The following is a 23,840-nucleotide window of genomic DNA, read 5'->3' as shown; positions in this document are numbered from 1 at the left end:
AAAACAACCAGGAATTTTTTTCTCCTGAGTGCATGTGTGACGTTGAAATGTAGTTTGAGATTGGCTTTAAGTTCTCCATGAGATCAGTCCAATAGCTGGGACGCCCACATGCGAAAGCGCATCACGTGTGGGGTCGCCCAAAAATTTCCCATGCCCAAAACTTCGACTCAGACAAGCGCAACGAGACGCAGACAATATTTCGCTGCAAAAGCCACTCCTGCAACCTGCCCCAAATGAAGCTTCTCAGTCTCAACTTCTTGACTTGCGCGGCCAAGGCCTGCAAGGTCTCGGCGGCCTCGTTTCCCCTCCACCCGAAGGACGCAGAGCTGGTGGAAGACGACATCGAGGTCAACCCCCAGCTGCTACTCAACGTCCTGCCCCGCTTAGACTGGGCCGCGCTGCGAACGAATGCGACCGAGGTGAGTTTAATACATTGTTCTTTACTTTTGTTCTTTTGTCTGCAAGCCCAAGTACACAGGTTTTCTCCTGTTCGTTCTGTTTTCGTGTTCGTCAATCCTACTGTGGTACCACGGTGTTGCCTGAGCACCCCGGCGGCGACACCGTTTCGGATACAACTGAAAAAACTCATCCATGAGTGAACGAATGAGCGATGCGCTGACCACCACTCTCAGTTGGGCTTCCCCGAACTTCCTGCTGAGCCCCCCTCAGCTGAGCAGCTCCAGGGCGACGAGAAGATGCTCAAGGACCTGCACCACCTGCTCATGGAGACGCAGATCATGGAGGGCAAGCTGGTCTGCGGCAACTGCGGGCACGAGTACGCCATCCGCGAGGGCATCGCCAACTTCTTGTTGCCAAGCCACCTTGTCTAGGCGTATTGCATGATGAACGGCCAGGAAGATGAGGACGAGGGACGTTGAACGAGTCACTTTGGCTTCGCGGCATGACGGAACGGGGGAGGAACGTTTTAAAGAACCCATGATTGCGGTGGCCGCGGACTAGATACGGCCAACAGGCGTTTACGGAGTTTCACATCATGAAGACTTGGGAGGCGGCTGCAGAGAGAACCAAAAAAAAAAGTCCATTTTATAGAATACATTCATGCCATTCGCGAAACAACGACGAGGTCACTCACTAACGAACCCCGACAGCCAGTGCTCTAATCATTTCGGTTCGATCCAGCTGTGGACCTGTAACGTCCCTTCCCCTTACTTAAAACATGCCTACCGAGTAAACTCCCATGATGTCAAAAAGAAAATACATGCCGCGATGCGAGCGCCGTGAAAACGTTTGAGTTTCTCGATCGTGCGTGGGTGGTATACATCTAGATGTTCTTCTTCTGAGCGGCGGGACCCATCTCCTTCTCAAAAGATCCGTAGGGGATGTCGAGACTGGCGAGGGCGTTGATGCCAACGCCGAGGATGGAGAAGAGGACGATGGCTGCCACCAGGGCATGGAAGATGCCTGCATATACATTAGCATTCCTTGAGTCCACCAAATTCAAAGACGAGACGTACCAGGAGAGAAGAAGACGTATTTCTCAAACAAGGGCAGTTTCTCCCACTTGGTCTCGTTCTTGTCCTTGCGGACCTGCAACAGGCTGGCCTCGTGACGCTTCAGCTCGGCGTGAAGGGGCTCCTCGGGGAACTCGGCCTGGTAGGTTGGCTCAGATGGGCTGGCGAGGTAGATGACGGTGTATGAGTCGGAGGTCTTGCGCAACTTCTCGAGGCTCTGGCCGAGGACGTGGTCGTTGTCGGCGAGCGTGGAGGCTCTCTCGCGGGCATCGCGGCCAAGGGGCGCGAGTCTCGTCTGGTCGATCTCGATCTTCTTGCTGCCGCACGCCTTGTGGAGGTACTCGGCGACGCTATCGATCTTAACCTCGCCTACGACCTCGGCGACGCTGTACACGCCGCGGATGTCCTTGGAAGAGATTGCGCGGCAGAGGTTGGGGGAGCGGCAGTCGCCGCCGTCAGGGCCGCGAATGTCGGCCGCGTTAGCGTTCGGCTGGGAGACGACGAGGTAGCGGTCGGTAGGGCAGGAGGAGAGGAGGTCCTGGACGGATTTGAGGACCTGTGACTCGGTCTGGAGCTGGGCGGCGTTGGTGGCGGACTTTGCGAAGCTGGAGAGATCGATGGGTTAGCATGATGTCGAGTCGAGGGGCGGATGTTGTTCGGGGACGTACTCTGCGGTCGAGAGCATGACGAAGGGAGAGGAGTCGGTGAAGGCTTGCGCCGTGGCGCAGAAGGCCATCAGACCTGCTGTTCTTGAAAGACGCATGACTGGCTGTTTGGGGGATTGCTGTTCGAAGATGAGCCTGGTCTTCGATGCGATGTCTTCGTAGTGCTGCTGGACATACGCTGGCTGCAGGACGACGCATGGCCAAGGTACCTTACCTGAGCTTCGAACGTTTGAGCCTTACGTAATCATGATCCGCAGCAATCTGATAGATGCATATTAGGTCGTACATCTATAGACTCGGATACATGCACCAAGCCAGCATACTACTGTGTCTTTGCTTCGCTATTTCTTTGTCTCGATAGATGTGTTGTTTTATTCTCGAAGTGGTTCATTTTCTTATCTGCACTTATAGATATTGCCACGTCAGGGTGCAAATTTTCATTCAACATAGACATGTAGCCCAGGAATCTGAACTTCCTGGTTATTGTGAGGGTAGTGGAAAGACATGAGAGGTGTGCGGCAGCTGATTGAATGAACAGAAAACCAAGGTAGAACTTAATAGCATTCCTTCATGATCAAATTGTATGATACCGTCTTAGTGAGTGGACTCTACAATAATAGAGTATGAAGGATACTTCGAATTCTGATTGAAGTTCCCTAACAAAAGGCTGAATGCATTCAGGAATAAAGTACAACTGTCCGCCTTGCTATGAGTTCTTTGATCTAGGCACGGAGTGATGCGGTATGAATTGAAATAACAAAATTGCCATTGATAGCTTGATCCGTTTCCCAGCTTGTACAGGCAAACGGTTGCCTTACATCGGCAAACGCTGAAAGACTTCGGACAGGGGCAGAATCCAGTAAACCAATGCCGATGTCACCTGGTTTCACTGACAGATGCAGGTCGAGCGAGGTCCCTCCAGCGCATTTAGCTCCTCGGCTTGGCCCGCATCAGTGGACCCTACAGAGGCCGCAGCAGCAGGGTCCCTCCCCCAGCCCCCAACCCGGACACCTGCAAGGCTGCAAGTTCGCCGCTCTAAAAATTTCAGTTCAAGGTCCAAGACCACCACCACGAACGAATCCGCGACTGCAAACTCCGATTTCAGAAGCAGCAACACCACCACCATAAACCAACCATGTTCGCCAGACCCCGACCGAAAAAGTCCGCGCTGCCGCCGCCGCCCAAGAAGCGCAAGGCCGAGTCTGCCGTTGAGGAGGTCAACTTCGATTTTGATGCGCGGCAGGATTACTTGACCGGTTTTCACAAGCGCAAGCTGCAGCGCGTAAAGTTTGCGCAGGAGCAGGCGGCCAAGAAGGCGAGGGAGGAGAAGATCGAGATGAGAAAACAGGTAAGGATCTGTCTTGGTCATCGTTGCCTCGTTTCAGGTGAATGTCGCTAATACGAGGCAATCACAGGTAAAGCAAGAACGGCAAAAGGAAGTCGAGGAGCATGTCAAGGCTGTGAACGCACTGCTCCAAGAGGCGCAAGCCGCGGACTCAGACAACGACCAGGAAATTTCAGACTTTGAAGAGTGGGACGGCATCGAAGACCAGGGCAAGGAGCAAGCGGCGCAGACAGACATCGTGGACTACGAAGACGAGTACATAGACGAAGATCGGTATACCACGGTCAAGGTCGAGGCCATCGCCGTCACGCGTGACGGTCTCGAGAAACTCAACCAAGACAGCGACGAGGAAGCGGATGACGAAGACAAGGACAAGACAGAAAATCCTGCAGCGGACAAGCCAGCGGCGAAGAAGAAGACGTTCAAGGACAGGCCAAAGAAGCCCAAGTTCCGCTACGAGTCAAAGTTGGAGAGACAAGTTGGCGACAGGAAGCTGAAGGCCAAGAAGAAGGCCAAGTTCAAGAAATGAGGAGGGTATAAACTCGGATTTGTGGTTCAGAAGCTGCCAATAAGATACCTCACACGCCCAGCGTGATTCGACGAGATGCTTGTGTTGTCTCCTCGAGACTTTCGTAGACCGAGGCATTCAGGCAGAACAGGACTCTTGTTGACGGGGGTTACAAAAAAAGGAGTAAAAACAAGGCTGCTATAACTCGGTCGCAAATCGTCCCGTCACTTGCAATCCACCGCTATCGGGATCGCTTGCTCAGGTCCCCCAAGCGAGGTGTTCCAGGCCAGAAATCTATCACAACGAAAAAGCCTTGCACGAATTGACTCCCCCGTGAGAGATACAGGTTTAGATGTTGCCAATCTCGTTCTGGAAGTCCTCGAGCTCCTTCTGGACTTGGGTGTACTTCTTGGACATCTCCTCGTACTTGGACTCCCACTGGTCACGCTCCGACTCGAGAGCCTGGACCTTGCGCTCGAAGTGGCCGGCCTTGACGTCGGTTTGTCGGAGCCTGTGGAAAAAGACGGTGTAAGTAACGAGATTCATCGGTGGGGCGGGTTTTAATGAACACGAAAGGGGGTCGGTCGGGGGGTGGTTGAAGGCTAAAGAAAAGGGGGGGAAATATTTGGACGGTTCGATGACAGGGTCCAGAACGTACTTCTCGTTGGCTTCACGAAGGGTCTTGTCCGCCTCCTCGGCCTCCTCCTCGAGGAGCTGGAGTCTCCGCTGAAGGGTCTCGTTTTGTGTGCCAGTACCGGCGCTCTCGTCGGCAGCCTTCTTGAAGTCCTTAACTGCAGTCTCAAGCTTCTCGACCTCGCCCTCGAGCAGGCCGTTCTTGTGCTGGAGAGAGGTGATCTCCTGCTCCTTGGCCAGGTTCTCCTGCTCGAGCGTCTTGACTCTGGCCTGGAGCTCCTCAACCTTGGCGGCAGACTCGTCAGCCTCCAGACGGAGGGAGTTCATCTTCTGTTGAGAGGCAAAGAGAGACGTCGTCAGCAATGATCTCACGACAGCTTTCGGGAGGCGACATCTTACCCCTCCAGACCGCCGGTGGCAGCATGGTGGGGCTTGGACGTGAGGGGAAGACTTACCTCCTTGATGCGATCCATGATGATGGTGCTGAGCTGCGAAAGACTTTGTGGTGGTTGAGGAAAGTTGAGTTTGGTGCAAGAAGAATGCGATAAGCAGTTTGTTGTAGTTGGGAATGAGACGTGATCGGGGAACGTGGAATCGCAACTGTCGGGGGATGGAAGCGGGAGGAAAGGGTGTGAGGTGTTGAAATAACTGCCCCTCTACATGCAAGTTCGCTCCAGCTGCGACCCGTGGCGGACCACCCTCAGCGTGCCAGCAGCCCCAGCCAGCGCCGGTGCCAGGGGCAAGCAATTCCTGCTGAGTGGACAGCCAGGCCTGATCTTCACACGCTCACAGGCAGCTGCAATTGGATTAGCTCTGGCACGGGCGGTGGGGTCGGGTCAGGTGGAGTGGGGTTCTGTGGCACGGTGCAGGTCGCGGTGCGGCGGTGGCATTCATTCCATTGTGAGAGCCGAGAGCACTGGACACTCTCATTCATGGGGTGGACGCTAAGTCTGAGCTTCTGCGCTTCGTTTCCCGGTCAACGCCACCAAACAGACAAATCCGTTTAGCCCCCCCATTCGCCTCTTGACGACGCAATAGTCTTGAACGAACGACAAGACAGGCGATGACAGTACCACGATAGACGGCATACGACGACAACACTCACCACCGCAGCGAAACCACGAATACATCCAACTATCGACAACTCCGCCATCTGGCTCTAGGGATAATGTTGTCGATCCGAGACGAGAACGCCGTCAACGCGGCCCAGGCTGCTCGACTTGCCCCCGGAAAAAGCCAAATGGCTCCCAAGACCCCTGGAGCCCGGTACCCGAAGACGCCTTTGAAGATTCCCCTCAACGATGAGAATGCCGTCAACGCAGGCAAGTCGGTGCTTGCACCCAAGTCCAATGCCAACGGAGCTATTCAGGGCACCGCCAAGAAGCAGAACCTCGTCACTCCCTCCGGTATGCCTCTGAGATGACTGTCTTAGGAAAAGAAAGGGACTGATGTTTTGGCAGAGACACGTGCTCGGGCGCCACTTGGAAACAAAACCACCAACGCAAAGGCAAAGAGCACCCAGAACACCGGAGTGAAGGACATTGTCAAGGACTTCGAGAAGACCCAGACGAAGCCCACGACCACCAAGAAGCTGAAGCAGCGGTCTCCCGGCGCTGCTCCCCTCAAGCTCGAGGTGCGAAACGACCAAGCTGGCCCTGCGGATGAGCCTGACGTGGAATATGCGCCGCCTCCGGCCAAAGACTTGCCTTACCAGTCTGACATTATCGACGGAGACTTGACTTTCGAGGGGCTGAAGCCAGAGAACTTGCTCAAGGGCTACTACAACCACTTCTACAACCCCATGGGCGAGGACGGTGTTAGGCTTCAGGACAGACAGCAGCAACAGAAGCTCAAGAAGGCCCTGAAGGAGACCGACGACCGTATCCTCCGGGACATCCAAGAGATGGACTGGTCTGTCGCTGATGTCCCCGAGACTGCAGCTTTTGGCCGGAGGAAGGCTCCCGCCCCTGCCCCCAATCCAGCCGTTGCAAAGAAGACTGTGGGAGGCAAGTACCCTCCTACCATCGCCTCTCGAAGGGCTGCATCCGCTTTGTCGATGGCCACCGGCTCTACCATCAAGCAGAGGAAGCCCGTTGAGCCCACCACCACGGCCAGAAGGCCCCTCTCGTCTATTCTTCCCCGCACTAGGCCTGCCAGAGCAGCTCTGGCCTCCAAGTCCTCCAACGCAGAGAGTGCTGTTGGCGAAGCGGCCTCCAGAAGCACCATTGGCTACAACAAGGGTCGTTCGGCTTCATCCTTCGTCAGTGGACGAGCCAGGCCTGCTGCAGGAGCGCGACCTGCGTCAATGGATGTCTCCACACTTGTTCCCCGGAAGACTGTCGTCCGACGTGAGGCATCCCCAAAGAAGCCGGACGGACATGCACAGGACGCTGAGGAACTTGGCCGCCTCCAGTTCCTCTCCATCTTTGATCCGGCCGGAGACGACGAGAGCGATGTCCTCGGAAATGTTGGTCCCAAGAATGAGGACTTTGAAGATGACGAGTTCGAGATGAACTTGAACTTGTAGACACCGGTCGCTTGGTTGGCGTTTGGACAGGATTACCCTCACTTGTAAAACTTTATGGAATGGTTACGGACTAGAAGGCGTTTGGATGGCATCGTGAGCCTACAATATCACGACTACAGGAAAGACTGAAGAGGCCGAATGGCAGGCAGCCAAGGCTGGTATGAATGTATTTACTTTGTCAAACCCATGAATGGATTTGCTGCAGGGAGGTAGCAGACGAAAGAGGGCCCATGTCCTTTGGATGCGAAGTCTTAGCTGCGTCTATTTTAGTTGCTGGCCAGTTTGGCTCTACCTTACCGGAATGTAATGGTTGATTCCAGTTAGCTACTTAGGGGCTCCCACGAGTTGGTAGACTGTTGAGCAGTACACAATGATAGTCTTGGGAATTATCTTGAACAAATTTAAGCCGAGTTCTCTCATTGGCTCATGACGCCAAAGTGACGGGGTAGCTTCTTTGACACCCCTGTATCTTTGGTGAGAAACGCGCAAAAGGTTCTACGCGTCGAGACCCGAAACTCATCACGTGCCAGCTGTCAACCAGTGTCCACCAGTCCACCTGGAGGTACTCAAGTGTACCTGGCGACACGAATACGGTGAGCCAGTACCTTACCTCTACCCGCCAGAGGTGCACCAAAGCAATTTACGGATACCCATGCTGCAACGGTGCTCTCCCTCGCCTTGTTCCGTGCTGGTCTCCGCTAAATCGCATCCCTGAAAGAGTTTGGACACTCTTCAACCTCCAACTTTCTGACCTCACTGCTCTATTTTTTTCCCGCCCTCGCCTTTCGTCGATCGCATCGCACGGCACACCGCTTCCATCTACGACCTTCGCAGATTGACTGCGTCGAAGCCGCACCGTTCGCGACTGGGTATTTCCATCCTTGGATGACGCAGTTGGGCTATTGCCCCCCTTGCTAGCCCGCCAGCCGCCAACCGCCCGTGTCGGTGTCGACTCCTCCTGGGTCGCGTGAACCTCAACATCGCGCATCTGTCTCCCGCCACGCTCCTGCCGCTGTTGTCTCCAGCGATGCCCTCTGCCGTCTAAGCATCCGACACGCAAGAGACGATGGTCGGTCGCAGGCGGGAGTGGTAGAGACAGATACACCTCACGATGACCCGCCAACCGTCGGCGAGCTTCGCGCAATTCTTTCCTGCCGCACCACGTGCTGCCAGAGACAGGGCCACCGAGAGAGAAAAGGCCAAGGCCAAGACACAAGATACTCCTGCTGCCAGTGGCCTGCTTGTTGGCCAGAAGAGTGGTGCTACCGCTTCGCTCAACGGCACAAGCGCCCGAGCGCCATCTGGTACTGATGGCCTACTCTCCGACTCCTCTCAACAGCCGGCCGATGGCCATGAGTCGCCTTTAGGAGATACACTCAACGCCGTTGGATCTGCGAGCTCTTATGCGAGCACTGGCTCTTCCTCCGTCTTCAGCACGTCTGCGCGACAGGCCGCCCCGAACGGCTCATCTCACATACCCACCACCAGCGGCACGCCGCTCACCTCAATAGAATCACCTTCATACTCGGGAAATGCTGGCCTGCCGAAGACGAATATGGTCCACGCACAAACCATCGATCGGGATGAGGCATCGGCCTCCCGCAATACCCCATTATCCCGCCTGAACGGCTCGCTCCCGGAGCCCTCACCCATTGAGCGCACTCCTGCGCGAGATCCTTCTCGAATCACGAAAGGCATCAAATGCACATATGATCCATTTAACGACCGGACCCTGTCGAAGCACAATAAGAAAAGTGCCAAGCCGATATACAAGGAGTTTGGATTGGTACGTACAAACATAACATATCCGCCCGTGGAGGGGGGGCGTCATCTTTTGAGTGAGAGCTATGGCTAATAAACTGAGTAGGAAGATGACACCCCCCCTCCAGACCCTCGCCTCGCTAAAGGCGGGCGACTGGGCTATATCAACACCGACTTCCATCTTCCAAAGTCTCGACTGCGACAGTCGCCATATAATCTCAAGCCGTATCCGTACGACTCGAAAACCTCGCTTGGGCCTGGCCCACCAACACAGATCGTCGTGACTGGCTTCAATCCTCTCATCACCTTTTCCAAGGTGACGGCAGCTTTCGCGACATTTGGAGACATTGCAGAGAGCAGCAACAAGATGCATCCTGAGACAGGCAGCTATCTTGGCTTTGCGACGTTTCGATACAAGGATGCGCATCCCGGTCGCTCGAGGCTCAACCCGATCAGGGCAATTGACGCCGCGCGCCGCGCTGTGAAAGCTATGCACGGGCAGCGAATTGAGGCGAACCAGATCCGAGTCGAGTATGATCCCGAGGGCAAGAAAAGCGCTCGCATGCTTGAGGAAGCCTTGAGAAGAGAGCGTGCATCCCAAGATGTACACCCTGTACACGCTGCTTCAAAGGCGCCTCCAACAGGCCCGCGGGTGAATGTGCCCGAAAAGGTTCCTGGTCCACCACCATTGGCGCCAAAGGGCCCCTCGTCCCATCGGCAAGCAGTGGCTGGTGTCCCTCCCTGGGTGCCAAGTCAGCCAAAGGGGCACGTTGCTATAGAGGATAAGGCTATCGCGAAGCAACTCGAACACGACCCCTATGTATTTGTCGCGCACGAACATGTGCCCGTTATGGTTACGACAATTCCGCACATGAAGAAGCGCCTCAAGGCTTTCGCTTTTGACGAAATTCGCATCGACAGAACAGGCTACTTTATTGTCTTTCCGAACACCTTCCATGGTCGAAATGAAGCCATGAAGTGCTACAGAGCTGCTAATCACACCGACCTGTTCACGTACAACATGGTTATGCAGCTCTACCTCCCGCAGAACTCATCTCGAGACTCTGAGTCGGCAGCCCCAGCTCCCCGCTCACGACGAACCCCTAGCCCCGAACGAAAGCGTCGAACCGATCAGCGATTGCGAGAGGATAAGGATCGCCGCCGTCGCGAAGAGGAAGCAGATCTGGAAGAGGAAAAGCGACAAAGAGCTAAGAACTTTGACCCTGTCATGGAAGCTTGCGATGTTGTTGCCAGAGAACTGGCAGAGCATCTGATCAAGCACATCAGATCAAGGGTTGCCGCTCCTACTTTGACGAACTTCCTCAACCCCTCCAATCACGTCGCGATGCGCCAGAAACTCGGACTCAGAGATCCAGCTGGTTCTGTCCCGTCAGTTACCGTAGATGCAGGTGACGAGAGTCCTGGTGGCGCTACTCCCAATTCGGGAGCAGATCCCATCGAGCGTCGTACCGGCCGTCTAGAGATATCCTCCCTACCCCGTATTCGTAAAGCTAAGGCTACAGGACATGGGGCTCGTAATAATGTTGGGTTTATGGATCCCTTCTCGCGCAAGCGTGCCCCTCAAAGCCGCGGCGCTTTCAGGTCACTCCACCATCGACTGAAGAGCTACGATAGCGACGTCGAATCCGACGAAGAAGTTGAGGTCAGAGAGTCTGTCGCAAGGGACACGGAAGAGCCTGATTCCCGGCCGCGCAGTCGCATGAGTACAGACGATGATGTGTCCAGGGAAGACTTTGCTTCGTGGGGCCCTGCGGAGGAAGACTCCATGACCGAAGCAAGCTTTGCAGTTGTTGACGGATTGACCTCGACCAAGAAGAGAAAACTGGACCTTGAGCTTCAGTCAGCAGTTAAGCGCCATAAGAAGTCCGACGAGGAACTCTTTGGGGTCACGCTAGACAACATGGAGCCCGACTTGCCAGTTCATGAAATATCTGAGGAAGCCACGCCTGATGTCGACATGACTGATGTGCGAAGCGAGACTCGCTCCGAAACCCCGGCTCTCTCAACCAAGGCTTCGGTGAAGAAGTTGAAGTCAAAGAAGAAATCAAAGAAACAACTGTTCGAGGAACGTGAGGCTCTGAAGAAGCAACAGCAAGCACAGTCGGTTGCGGAAACAGAAGAGGAAGAGCCGGTCCCCGCGAAAACCCCGCTGGAGGAGGTGAAGCCAGAGCCAGAGCCAGCACCAGCATTAGCAGCAAAGAAGGAGGACGAGCCTGTTGCTGCTGTGGATTTCACCCTGTATTCAACGACGCCGAGGCGCGCTCTTGATCTGCCTGCCGACTTCAAGCTCGACATTGCAACCATGCAAGAGTTGTCCATGTCAGCTGCGGATATGCCAGACTTGGCCAGGCTCAGCAAAAGATTTGGAGGGGCAGATCTTGGGGACCCGCTTCTTTGGCTTTGGCGGCGCAACAGGGTACGGGAACTCAACTCAAAGGACGGGTCTATCGATCGTGCGGTTGGTATTGAAGGCTACTACGTCTCTAATTCCACCGGTTCCGCACGAACCGAAGGTGTCAAGAAGATTCTTAACGCCGAAAAGTCCAAATATCTGCCTCATCACATCAAGGTCCAGAAACAAAGAGAGGCACGGCAGGCGAAGTACAAGAAGGATGGCAAGGACGCGGCGGTTGAGGCCAGCAGACTTGCTGTCGCTGAAAAGGTCGTCGCCAAGGGCAACTCCAGAGCTAATCGTGCAAACAACCGTCGCCACGTGTCAGCTCTTCAGGACGAGAAGAAGATGTCGGGCGACTCTGATGCCTTCAAATTCAACCAGCTTAAGAAGCGGAAGAAGCCAGTCAAATTTGCCAGGTCTGCCATCCACAACTGGGGTCTCTATACGGAAGAGAACATCAACAAAGATGACATGATTATCGAGTACGTGGGCGAACAAGTCAGACAGTCCATCTCGGAGATTCGGGAGAAGCGCTACCTCAAGAGCGGCATGGGCAGCAGTTACTTGTTCCGCATCGACGATAATACCGTCATTGATGCGACCAAAAAGGGCGGTATTGCTCGATTCATCAACCACAGCTGCATGCCCAACTGTACGGCCAAGATCATCAAGGTGGATGGAAGCAAACGAATCGTTATTTATGCCCTCCGGGACATTGCACAGCGTGAGTATTGTTCTGATTCGTGGTTTGGGGAATATGCTAATATCCCGGCAGACGAGGAACTGACATACGACTACAAATTCGAACGTGAAATCGGCAGTTTGGACCGCATTCCCTGTCTTTGCGGTACGGCGGCGTGCAAGGGATTCCTCAACTAATTCTGATCGCTTCTTTCCGGTGTTTTTTTGGTGGACGGGCGGGTTGTCTGCATTGCGCCCTCATGCATGTTTATGGGGGCTAGTTGCGTTGCGGGAGTAGGAACTCAACTTCTAGAGTCGTTTTTTTTGCGAGGGGCAGTCGTCGACGGTGATTGATCGTCGTCTCTCATTTGTTCTCTTCACACATGCATACCCCTTGGATCCGTCTTTGCGTTTATATTATATGCATACCAACCGAGGCCGGGTAAGGGAATGGAGACGAAACTTTTGGGCAAAGGGCGGGGGAAAAAGTGTACTATGAAATACTCTCCGCGGATGCGGTCTTTGGCGTTCATTTTCGGAGCAACGGGGCTAACTGGGCCCATTTGAAGGGCCAGGCTGGCCAGCAGGTTACGTGATATTTATCTGCCTACGATGACGGGGGAGGGGAGAGGAGGGGGCAGGCCCTGAGGTGTGCGAGGGCGAGCGACACAACCATCTCTAGGTAATCCGAGCGTATATCACCACAATGTACATATGGCGAAGGAGACACCGGTGTTGGGGACTGAAACACGAGACCCAAACACACGCCGGGAGACTGGTTATTAATATCAATGGCGTTTGGCCCCCTGAGCGTTCTCTTATTGCCTTGCTGCTGAGGGTGAAGACTTTTGTAGGCTGATGTTTCTGACGAAGGAGCTAAATGGGTATAAGGGACCGCTGAATTCCATATCGTACCTGATGAAAGGGTGAGTCTGTGTTGATATTTGGCATGGTGGAGTGAAGCCCACCAGTAGTTAACCGCCAACGCGAACCCTTCGCCGTCTTCTGGGCAAGACTGTGAAACCTTGTGATACCACATGGCAGGGAGATAGAGCATGTCGCCAGGTTCGAGGGTGACTCTGACGGGTTCTGCGAGGTGAGAGTATGGCGTGGCGTTGACCTGGGGGAAGTCCGGGTCCCAGGTCGCAAACGGGACTTTATCTGATAGTTTGCTCTTTGCCTCATTCGCGTTATTGTCGTCGTCGCGATCAAGCTCCAGAGTGAGGTCGTTAGAGCAGGACTCTTTACGGTGGCGGTGGTACGTCGCGGGGGTGAGACTTTGCTCGTTGACGCAGGGGTGGCATAGGGGCGGGAGGAGGACGAAGTGCTTGCGGCCGCGGACCTGGACGTAGATATTTTCGTAGTTGTCCTTATGGAGGGCTGTGACAGAGCGGGCGTTGCCGATCCAGAGGTTTATGGCGTCCGGGTCGCGGTCGAGGGCGATACGGGCGAAGGGGACCGAGGGGGGGACGTGATTGAAGAGGGGGAGGTATTCGTTGCGGAGGTTGTCGTTTTCTGAGTTGGTCAGTGCAGGGTTCGTTGAACGGTGTGAGTATGAGTGTTTTTGGAATGAGATGTGAGAGTCTTTGTAAGTGAAGACCGAGGGTTGGTGACGTGTTTGTGAGAGGGTCGTGAGAATTATGAAGCGAGAGTTATGAGATGAGATGAAGGTTGAGAAGGACATACGGGTCTGGGCGTAGCGGACTTCTGAGGTGGTGTCTTTGCTTCGTTCTTGACCGATCACGTAGTTGAGGAACTCTTCAAAGTCTTGATGTTCCTCATGAGGCTTTGCGAAGACTACTCCTCCGTCATGGAAGGTTGGCGCATCGGCGTTGCTTTTTTTCCGTGTTAGTCGTGTGATGAGATTTTCAGCTACGGACAACAGCAAGTAAGTAACCACTCACCCAAACGGCGTCACGGCGACATTAACAGTCTGATCCTTGAAGACATCCAGCAGAAACTCCTTATCCCAGGTCTTGTTCGACCTCCACGAGGAGGCAGCCCCGCGGACGACGAAGGGTGTGTTGCGGGCGACATAGCGCATGAACTCGAGGGGACTCGGCTCCTCGTCCAGCTCGTCGATGAAGGCGCCGTTGAGCTCGTTGAAGGTGGTAATCAGCTCGGACAGGGGGCCCCCTGGTGGTGCCAGGGTTTCTGAGTCCATGGCGCCGGGCCTGATGTGAAAGTGAGCGCGGTGGTACGCCCGGCGGTGGTAATGAGGATGAGTTTGGGATGGAGTTGTGGTCGCATGACTAAGACAGGGTGTGATGGGAGGAGGGTTTTTCTCGTATGGAGAGCGAGAATTACGACGAATGCCTCAATTGAGCCAGACAAGGTGTAATGCAGCAAATCTGCCCAATATCCCCAGGTGGCTCTCGGTTTAGTTTTGAAAATGGTCTTATTTGTGCCGGTGAGAGAGAGTCTATTGGCGTTTCACGGTTTCAAAGTCATGTCATCTAAACGCAGCCCCGGGAAGGGTTCACGGGTTCTACGAATACCAGCAACGGGCAGGCTACTGGCTCAGTGGCTACAGCCAGCTTGAGACGAAGTGCCGGCGCAGTTGCAGGAAAGGCAAAAAAAAAAAAGAAAATGCAACATCGGGAACACTGTTGCGGAGGAAAACACGCGAGATACAGGGGTGTTCTACTGTTGCTGTTGCTTTCTGCGCGCGAAGGGTACCCGGAAAAAGAGGGGGTGGGAGCACGGGTATCGTATCGAGGGTCTCTGGGTCTTGGGGAGGATGGGGGTCTCAATTGGTGGTGCGAACCGCACAGGGCGGTGCGGAGCCAATGAGAAGGGCGGACCGGGTGGGAAATGGCCTGACTTTGGCATCAACTGGGCTGATTATGATGGAAGCATTGGTGATTTTGAGCAAACACACCGCACCTCGCGCAAATGCAATCACACTCGACTTGGTCTTAGGCTACCCAAGCTGCTGCAAGATTGCCCATCTGATTAATTATAGATTGTCGTAGATCAGATCTGCCCATGCTGGTCGTGTCGCCCATTTGTTATATAGTATGCGCCGGCCGCCCTTTCCCTTTGATGTACTGCCCCGTCAGCAGAAACTCCGTCCGACCTTCCTGACGATATTCCCGTCGGGTGACAGCTTGCTTGCCGCCAATAACAACCAACACCAATTGCCTTGCACCAACACCGCTGACATCGACAAGTGTCACTTGCATCCGTCCAGTTCTTCCGACGTGAACCCGATGGAACTAACCGACAGCCACGTTGCGTGGGAGGGCTTCTATTCACAGTCGCCGTCGCAGTCTCATCACAGCCAACATCACCGCCGCCAAATCCAGGAAACGAATCCGGCCGTACAAAGCCACCTCAGTCTGCGGCTTGAGCTTGCCACAAGTTCACACGACATGAATAATCACCAGAGTCTACCGTTTTCGCTGTGTGCCTGCATTCCAGAACGACACGATGACCACACACTCCATCACTGGCGCATATCGATCGGCGTTCGGAACTCTCGGCTGGGCTTCGCTGCCGCCCATCGTCACAATCACCCCCTCGGTCCGTCCACACGACAGCGTGACGGGATTCCAGGCTCTCTGCATTGCTAAGACATGGCTCGCTAAGCCGTCCGCAGCGCGTTACCTTTGCCAGGCACCCAGGGTTCAGCACTGCTTGTCTCTATTTCCCCCATGCCGAGGGGGATGGACCGAGGCACGTTTCCGAGCTGGACGGACCGGATTTCGAAGGGCATGCGCCCGCTTCAACCTGCTCCTCGTATCTCGTCCCCCCGAGCCCGCGGCCGCCGTTAATGCGCTAGGACAAACCGCGCGCATACACCACGAGGTGTGCGCACGTACGCACCGCACGCAGCTTGCACTTACACCCGGCTTGGAGCTTCCAACACCCCGTGTGTCCCGCGCGGGTTGCGCCCGGACCCCCGAGACCCCTACGCTTGCTGACCTTCAAGCGAAGACGAGACAGGAAGCGCAGGATGGGGTTGAAGGGAAGGAAGGGGGGCGAACACGACTCGAACAACGAATCACTTCAAGAACTGCGCGCCAAAGCTCCTGCAGACAGAAACGGTGAATGGTCTCCTTGTCCTCGGGCTGCCTGTCTTGCGTCTCTTGACACGCACAGCGCTACCTCGACAGCGCCGGCGCCAGCATCACCACCACTAGCACCCTGTTTCTCTACTGCCTCTCCGGCTCTGGAAAGACGAGCGGTCCTAGTGGGCGCGCCAAGGACAGCCGACAGGAACTCTTTCTCTATCAATGTCTCTCGCTTGGATGCGGGCAAAATGTGCCTGTTCACCTTGATACATTCCGAAGGGAGAGACACGATTTGTCTGTCGCAGCATTTTGGTTTTTTACCCCGCTTGACCTTCTGGAATGTCCCAGAGTCTTTCTAGGTTTGGTCTGTCTGTTTGAAACTCGTCCACCGCTGGCATTTTTGGGGGTAGACTAACGCGAAGCGTACGTCAACCACGCCGCGGTAGGCATCAAGCTGCCGGGGTGAGGGGTCGCGTCCTCCAAGTCTGAGGAACTGAGATGCAGAGCAGAAGCCAGAAACCACGCAGAGATGCAGCAGGAACGCATGGCCGGCGGCTGTTTGACTCTCGTGCGTGAGCTGCTCCGCTTGGCCTTCATCTCAGGATCCCCCAACTTGAATTTTGACTTTGTCGCCCCCAAAATAGCCCCCCAAGGACGTTCCCAAACTACCCCTCAATTTCGAACCTTATCTTTCTTCCCCGTCGCGTGGATTTGCCCTCCCTCGCCTGGAGCTGCCCGCGAAGTCCAGGCGACGTCTCCTCTCGTCCCTGCTTGCCATGAGGTCTGAGCTACACGCGTCCCATGATTTCCCTTCGGATATCCTGGAGGATCAGTGGTGGACCGGGCTGGACTTTTCCTGTGCGCCAGCAAGCGAATCGTCAAGTTGGCGTGAGAAGGAGGGCAGCACCTCCTTTACAAATTATTGGCTTGAAAGAAGCCTTTCAGGTCTTGTCTCAAGTCTTGGACACCCACAGGAAAGCAGGGCAGGAGAGCTGCAGACGTCAGCGCCAGTGTCAGCGTCAAGCTCGAGAAGGGGGCTTGCTCTAGTGGGCGATCTGCCATCACATACACTACATTCAGACACGCAAGACGTCTCCAGCTTGGCGGCAACGCCAAAACGCCCCTGGCTTGGCTTCTAGCGTCTCCTTCTTGGTCTTGGTCTTGGATTCTAGCAGAGACGAGGTATCTTCTAAGTCCCCGGGTCTCATCTTTCCCCCCCAGGGTTTCCCCCCAAGGAGACCCATCTCACTAAGTTTCCTGCCCACCTTCGCAGGCAAGTCGTCCCATGTTCCCCGACACACCACGCCATGGCCTTCGGCAGGTTCCACCACCATTCAGTGGACTGAGGTGCAGTGCGTTGCCCACTGCTCACCGACGGCGAGCGTCCACCCCGCTGTTCGCTGCCTACACAAGTGTGTGTGTGTGTGTGTGTGTGTGTGTGTGTGTGTGTGTGTGTGTGTGTGTGTGTGTGTGTGTGTGTGTGTGTGTGTGTGTGTGTGTGTGTGTGTGTGTGTGTGTGTATGCCATGCTCCTCACCCCCAGCGACGTGCTGTCGGGTCGGTTGTCTTGGGCCACCTAAAGCTGGTGCAGTCACCTCAGGTACTGCAATAACATGTGCGGCGCTATTACTTGAGGAATACGCCCTGTGGAAGAAGTGCCGGTACCTGGGCCTCACCTGGGCCGCCTAGGGTAAGGTCTGGTGGTATGCAGTGAGGCAGTCGCCTAAGAGCAGTCGACGAGAAGTACCTATCTAGTAGACCGGTACCCCCGGATGGGGTTCCTGGTGGTGGTGGGCGATCCCCTCTGCACACTGCAACAGGGGCACTTTCGCATCGCACCCGCCCTGCCTCTCCTGTCCCGCAGCGTCCTGTCAGGTCGGCCAACCCACACCACCACGCCACGCCACGCCGTGCTTGCTACCACATCTCTACATCCACCGATCGATACTCACTACCTTACCTGACCTTGCCTTAGCTCCCAATCACCTGCCAAAGAAATACGTCGTCTTTTTTCAACACCATCGACCTTCCGCTTTACCAACCAAGGGTCGCCCCCCGAAAGCCGTCCCAAATTACGCCTGCCTTGGCCGCCGCATATCATTCTCCGCATCTCCCGTCGCCCAAGCTGCCGAACTCCAACAAGATTGATTGCTCCTCCCAGACTTGAGCACCTGCGACTTGCTCCGCCCGCACCACAGACGCCGGGCACAAACAACACCCACCAGCGCACCGACGAAAGGACATGCGTTCCAATTGAATCCCTCCGACTCTGCGACTAACACACTTTCCGCAACGTCTTCCACGCCGCCAGTCCGGACTAGCAGGATTAGTCTTGTCTTGTCTTCTCTCGCCTGGCTCCATCGCAGGTGCCCGCCGCCGTCGTTCCACTTCCACCTCTCCCGACACCCGATCGACCGACGAACGTGGAACCGACCGACCACGTCCAATCCCCGTCTCCTCCCCGACGCAAATACACACTACTTGACAGAGCCGCGCCCACATCCCTCCTTCGCGCGCATTGATTTCAAAAGCTTTCACCTCTCCGTTCCCCAGTTTCGACAGACCTGCACGACTAACGATCCCCCGGCCCGTCGCTAATGTCCCATCCGTCTGGCCGCCTCGCCTAGCCTGCCCGTCGAACCGAATCATGAGTGCGACGACCAACTCCTGCAGGCCTCCAACATCATTCTGTGCAGATAAACAGTGGATGGTTCGAAAGCTCGCCTGAGCCGCCTCCGCTCCTGCAACTGAGTTCAACCTCTTCTTCTGCTGCAGCTGCTGCAAGTCAACTTGCAACCGTCGCCGCAGATGATTTGGTATCTGTTGTATCCTTTGCGAGGGTATGGACCGCTTACACTTCCGCCTGCACTCGTGCCTCGGTCTCACGCGCATCTCTTGACTAACTGCCCTTCAGAACTACGGAAGCTCCTATCCTTGCCCCGAACCATCCTCTCCGCCGATGCTTTGCGCGATATGGTCGATACGCTGCGAGACACGTCGTTACGACACTTATCATCTCTGTGGCCGTTGCCGCCATCCTCATCTACCCATTTCCATACCTATACACGTCCGACCTTAGCAATGGCGCCTCCAACCTCCCCCACCACGTGTGGACTGCAGCGCAGCCGCTCAAGGAGAACAGCACCGAGCCCGACGTTATAATGCGTTCCATATGGGTCCATGGCAGTTACATGAAGGCTTTGGAACGCGATGTCTTGCTTGGCGCTCTTGAACTGCAAGATGAGCTTCTTGGTCCCACCAAAGATTTCAGCCCGCGCCGGCCCGTAACGACCCTCCGTCTCCACGACCCGCACGTGGATCTCGCTCCAGGAGACCGGGATGCCTTCCATGTCGTCAATGGCCTCACAAATCAGTCTTGGTTCTTCCATTCGCCACTTCAGTACTGGGCCTGCTCCACGGAGCGCATACTCGACGACGCGGACATCCTATCGACGGTAAATGCCAGGAAAACACAACCTACCTCAGTCAATGTGACTCTGAGGCACTCAATTGTCTTCAGCGGGAAACGCTTCGAGGATCGAAAACTCATGGCAGCTGATGCCTTGGTGATCACCCTGATTCACCTTCGCGATTCACCTGTTGGCCGCCAATGGGAAAGAAAGGCAGAAGCACTTGCCACACGTATGAGAAATACCTGGACCGCATATCCCGCGGATGGCAAGAGCATGACCAGCCAACTCTACGAGTTTCAATTCATGCCTATATCTGTGCAGGATACGGTAATACTGGCTCTCGCATACGGCCTGGTATCGGTTTACTTCTTATTCAGCCTTTCAAAACTACGAGCCGTCAAGTCCAAGGTCGGTCTCATCGTTACGGTCTTCGCTCAGATCGTTGTTTCCATAATGTCGAGTTTCACAGTATGTGCCGTTTTTCGTGTCGACCTGTCGGGCATTCCACAAGCGGCGTATCCGGTCGTGGTTCTCTCAATGAGTCTCGAGAATATCTTCAGACTTATCAACGCCGTCATCATGACTCCCTCGGAAAACAGCACGAGTAGTCGAATCAGCCGCGCATTTGGCGAAACGGCACACATCGCGTTAGCCAGCTCGGCGCAAAACGTCTTCATTCTGTGGGGCCTGTCCAAGGTTGTCTCACCCGGCGTGTCCGCATTCTGCACCTTTGTTTCTGTTGCAATTGTGTTTGACTTTTTCTACTTGTCGACTTTTTTTCTGGCCGTCCTCAGTGTCGATGTCCGGCGAACAGAGCTGGGTGACGCACTCGCCAAAGCATCGCTCAAAAACAATCGATATGGCCAGGAGCAGCCGCTCAAAAGAAGCTGGTTCGAGGCCATGCTTCAAGGAAAGATCGCTCTGTCAACTCGGATCGCCGGCACTGTCGTCATGATCACTTTTGTCTTGATCGCGCAGTGGCACTTTTTCGAAAACGATACGATGTTCAGGCTCGTACGGGGAATTTTCAGGATAGGCCGAGACACTGTCAACTTCAGCCAGCAGAAGAACGCAATGCTTGTCGACATTCACCAAGCTCGCAGTCCGACGTCGTGGCTCCGATTGCAAGACCACGAAAGCGCGCGCGAGGTCATCAACGTCATCAAGCCGAACTCCCACAGTTACATCGCGCGCGTCTACGATCCACTGGTCTTTGTCCTCAACGGCGCCGATCGTACCCCCCGCATGCCCGAGCGACCCTTGTTACCAGCCCTTTACGACTTCATCGACCACCACTTGAAGCATTTTCTAGTCACCGTGCTGTTCATCGTGTCGGCTGTGCGTCTTCTCATGCATTACTTGCTATGGGGCGACGATGCCGAGTCCAGACGAAATGACGACTTTAGCGACCAGCCTCTCCTTGCAGTCGAGACACTACCGGAGGAACACGCCCTCGACGTCGTTCTGATGTCGTCGTCGTACGACGGTCACATCATTTCCGTAGGTCTCGACCGCTCAGTACGGGTTTGGGACGTTCGGTCGGGCATTGTTGGCTACTCGCTCGCTGATGTCGAGCCACCGCCGGAGAATCCCTTCCCCGTCTTGGCCGTTGCAACAGACAAGAAGTCCAACTGGTTGGCTCTGTTGTCGTCTCGCAAGGTCTTTCTTTGGAACCTGCAAGAGCACCGGTGGAGCAAATCAGTGCCGGTGGAACTGAATGGCCAAAAACCGGAGGGTTTCTTTTTCGGCACGCCGACGTTCGACTATTCAAGCCCTCTGGTCATTGTGCGACGAAACGGCACCATGACCCAGATCTTTCCAGGCTCAAAGGAGCCCATGGAGTTCACCATCTGCAAGAGCCCGCTCATCTCCGTTCGGCCGCTGGTGCAGAAGAACGCGCCGGGCGGAAACCAGCAACTATCGATCCTGACCGCATCCAGAAAGGGGTGCATCCACGTTGCAACGCATCAGCAAGACAACTCGTGGGTTTCGCAAAGCTTGGATGTTCACTCCGTTGAGGATCGAGACGCGTATCAAGTCGTGCCGCTCTCTGCGCTTAGCTCGTTTCTAGTTGCCAGATCTCAGACGGTCGATCTCGTCGACGCGAAGACCAACACCCTGCTCCACACGTTTGAAACGGAGCCAATCCAGCCGCGGTCACTCAGGTGTTTCCACTCCTCGCGACGCAAACCGCAGTGCGGCTCGGTTGGACTTGTGTCATTTGGCATCGCTTACAACCACGCTGACTCGGGCGACTGCATCATCCAGACTTACACCTGTAAGGAGGAAGGGAATGTCATCTGCTTCCGCAACACAAGCATGCCGCCTAGCCGCAGCTGCTCTCTCTGGCACGATACAATTGAATCGAAGCGGCAGATCGCCAACCCTGGCACGTGGGAGGCGCTGCCCAACGGCTTCCTTGTCGGTGTTCGGAAGGACAACTACGATAGTGGGTCAAGTAGTGGAGAGTCCTCTCCGACAACAACGGGCGGCCTACGACGGAGGATGTATCAACGACTAGAGAAGAGGCCTAGCAGATCTCAGGATAACTGGGAAGTTTGGGTCGCCTCAGAGTTGGGTCGAGAGGAGATTTACGAGACCAAGCCGTTGCACTCGGAGTTCGAGAACGGCTCGCATCTCATCATTTCTGAGCTTGGTCCTATGGTCAAGGTCGGCACAGCATCTGTGGCGGTGGGGTTCGGAAACATCATTAAGCTCATCACGGTCGGTCATCAACATTTCGAGGACCTGGCCGAAGCTGGAAACGGAGACCTCTTAAATCTTGGCAGCCGGCGAAGGAAGCCGGCGGGCAGCGTTACACACCAGCGCATGAAGGTCCCATCGTGGATTTGAGTCGACAAATGGGAAAAGTGCAAATTCAGGACCGTGATATGAACGGCATGTCTTTTCCGCTTTTTATTCTTATTTCTCCTTTTTATATACCCCGGATCACGAAGGGAGTTTGTTGGGATATCTATTTGGCTGTTTATATTTTAGTCTACTTAGTGATACCCCGTCATGAAATGGTGGGGATGGGTTTTTTTAGACTCCCAACACGATGAATTGAAACTTCAATCACGACTTGTTTGACTCTTGTGCTGTGAATCTAAGCTGCTGTGTCTGTGATGCCCCGGATGGGGGGTGTTGTAGAGAACCACCGCAGACGTCAGGAGCGCAACCCCCGTAGACAGCAAAGCAATAGAAGCCTGAAAGACTAAGCAGATTGCAACTCGGTTTTCATTACCCTGCTGTTTAGTGTTCTAGAAAGAAAGAATTCGTTCCGATAGGCTCCGAGGCATCAACAGATATGACAGAGTCTTGCGGGCAGTCCGGAATCCGGCGGCTCATTGCGTCGCCGAGGTGATCGACAGAACACCAGTCAGATCGTCTGCGATGCCCTTCTCATTGTCGAGAAAGTCTTCACAACAAGAGTCTCACGAACCACAGCACCTGCCTGGTGCCTGGTGCATGGTATACGTTAATCGACGAAGTCTATGATGAATACGAGGCTGAGGGTAACTAGAGACCACAACGGCCGCAGGTGAGGGAAATAGAATCCGGAGCGAATGTCCGAGTATATTGCCGCACCTATTGTTGACTGATATCCGTAGAAACAGACATTTTCTACGTTTTGACAAAGGACCCTTGGAAGGATATATCTGGTGGGTATTATTGTAGGCTTCGGGGGGATAAGGGATATTCGAAAACTTACGTACGACTGTCACTGAAAGATCTGCTCTCCAGTACGAAACTCGTGAGCAGCCGAAGTGTCGTCTGTATATCAGGTTGGTGGTTTAGTATAAAAGAGTCTAGTACCATACAGTTTGTATGTAGCTCCTGAACCGCAAACGAGGCAGCTGGTAAAAACTACGCAGCAAATGATGGCCAAGGTCTCAAAAGCATCGTCACTCTTGTGATAGGGTAAAGGGAGGACATCAGGAATTCGGCTTGAATATGATGTGACCTCTGTCCGTCATCTTAAAAGCCCAGAGGCTATTCGTACTTGCGTTAGGGCGTGTTCTCTGGTCCAACCTGGCATCTCCACGGTCGGGAACTAAACCCAGGGCGTCTTTTAACCAGCCTCGACTTTACTATAATGATCGATTCGTCCGCAACTCATTGATTCTTTTCACATCCGGTTGGAATTGAATCAGGGTTTATCAAAAGAGGCATGGCTCATGACACTCGTCTGGTCGAGCTTAAAGTGTCGACATCTGAAGTTTCTGGGTCTCAGACCCGTCTTGGTTATGCCACGCGCGATGCTTACTTGTTGAGTATAAAACGCGATTCGGTTCGGTTCTTATATTCGTTCTTTTCGATGCACCAATGCATAGAACTGACCCCGTTTCTTCTCCGGCGCTGGTAGAAGCATCACAATGCAGCGCCGATGCCTTGATCATAAAC

At 54.6% G+C, this 23,840-nt stretch overlaps 8 protein-coding genes across 8 annotated transcripts; 5 read left to right on the top strand and 3 right to left on the bottom strand.

Annotated features, from left to right (window-relative positions):
- Nucleotides 1-233: 233 nt before the first annotated feature.
- On the top strand, nucleotides 234-830 carry GCG54_00001694 (Multifunctional methyltransferase subunit trm112; the record flags this gene model as incomplete). The annotated part of the gene is made up of 2 exons (XM_045401803.1): nucleotides 234-419; nucleotides 633-830. 2 exons carry the CDS (start codon nucleotides 234-236, stop codon nucleotides 828-830), a joined length of 384 nt encoding a protein of 127 aa, XP_045270532.1.
- A 452-nt stretch (nucleotides 831-1,282) lies between these two features.
- Nucleotides 1,283-2,235, bottom strand: GCG54_00001693 (uncharacterized protein; the record flags this gene model as incomplete). The annotated part of the gene is made up of 3 exons (XM_045401802.1): nucleotides 1,283-1,422; nucleotides 1,476-2,077; nucleotides 2,141-2,235. The coding sequence occupies 3 exons, from the start codon at nucleotides 2,233-2,235 to the stop codon at nucleotides 1,283-1,285; spliced, it is 837 nt and encodes a 278-aa protein (XP_045270531.1).
- A 1,037-nt stretch (nucleotides 2,236-3,272) lies between these two features.
- Nucleotides 3,273-4,011, top strand: GCG54_00001692 (uncharacterized protein; the record flags this gene model as incomplete). Its single annotated transcript, XM_045401801.1, has 2 exons — nucleotides 3,273-3,485; nucleotides 3,553-4,011. The coding sequence occupies 2 exons, from the start codon at nucleotides 3,273-3,275 to the stop codon at nucleotides 4,009-4,011; spliced, it is 672 nt and encodes a 223-aa protein (XP_045270530.1).
- A 327-nt stretch (nucleotides 4,012-4,338) lies between these two features.
- Nucleotides 4,339-5,096, bottom strand: GCG54_00001691 (uncharacterized protein; the record flags this gene model as incomplete). The annotated part of the gene is made up of 2 exons (XM_045401800.1): nucleotides 4,339-4,953; nucleotides 5,079-5,096. The coding sequence occupies 2 exons, from the start codon at nucleotides 5,094-5,096 to the stop codon at nucleotides 4,339-4,341; spliced, it is 633 nt and encodes a 210-aa protein (XP_045270529.1).
- Nucleotides 5,097-5,791: 695 nt separating this feature from the next.
- On the top strand, nucleotides 5,792-7,150 carry GCG54_00001690 (uncharacterized protein; the record flags this gene model as incomplete). The annotated part of the gene is made up of 2 exons (XM_045401799.1): nucleotides 5,792-6,029; nucleotides 6,084-7,150. The coding sequence occupies 2 exons, from the start codon at nucleotides 5,792-5,794 to the stop codon at nucleotides 7,148-7,150; spliced, it is 1,305 nt and encodes a 434-aa protein (XP_045270528.1).
- A 1,111-nt stretch (nucleotides 7,151-8,261) lies between these two features.
- GCG54_00001689 (Histone-lysine N-methyltransferase H3 lysine-4 specific) lies at nucleotides 8,262-12,206 on the top strand (the record flags this gene model as incomplete). The annotated part of the gene is made up of 2 exons (XM_045401798.1): nucleotides 8,262-8,936; nucleotides 9,018-12,206. 2 exons carry the CDS (start codon nucleotides 8,262-8,264, stop codon nucleotides 12,204-12,206), a joined length of 3,864 nt encoding a protein of 1,287 aa, XP_045270527.1.
- A 620-nt stretch (nucleotides 12,207-12,826) lies between these two features.
- Nucleotides 12,827-14,172, bottom strand: GCG54_00001688 (JmjC domain-containing protein 7; the record flags this gene model as incomplete). The annotated part of the gene is made up of 3 exons (XM_045401797.1): nucleotides 12,827-12,923; nucleotides 12,977-13,843; nucleotides 13,913-14,172. 3 exons carry the CDS (start codon nucleotides 14,170-14,172, stop codon nucleotides 12,827-12,829), a joined length of 1,224 nt encoding a protein of 407 aa, XP_045270526.1.
- Nucleotides 14,173-15,440: 1,268 nt separating this feature from the next.
- GCG54_00001687 (Sterol regulatory element-binding protein cleavage-activating protein) lies at nucleotides 15,441-22,289 on the top strand (the record flags this gene model as incomplete). Its single annotated transcript, XM_045401796.1, has 2 exons — nucleotides 15,441-15,601; nucleotides 18,938-22,289. The coding sequence occupies 2 exons, from the start codon at nucleotides 15,441-15,443 to the stop codon at nucleotides 22,287-22,289; spliced, it is 3,513 nt and encodes a 1,170-aa protein (XP_045270525.1).
- Between the last annotated feature and the right edge of the window lie 1,551 nt (nucleotides 22,290-23,840).

This window comes from Colletotrichum gloeosporioides (assembly GCF_011800055.1).
Source record: "Colletotrichum gloeosporioides strain Lc1 chromosome Unknown consensus_7, whole genome shotgun sequence".
NCBI classification, from domain to species: domain Eukaryota; kingdom Fungi; phylum Ascomycota; class Sordariomycetes; order Glomerellales; family Glomerellaceae; genus Colletotrichum; species Colletotrichum gloeosporioides.
Note: the sequence above shows the minus strand (reverse complement) of the source record. Positions and strands in the feature narration are given on the sequence as shown.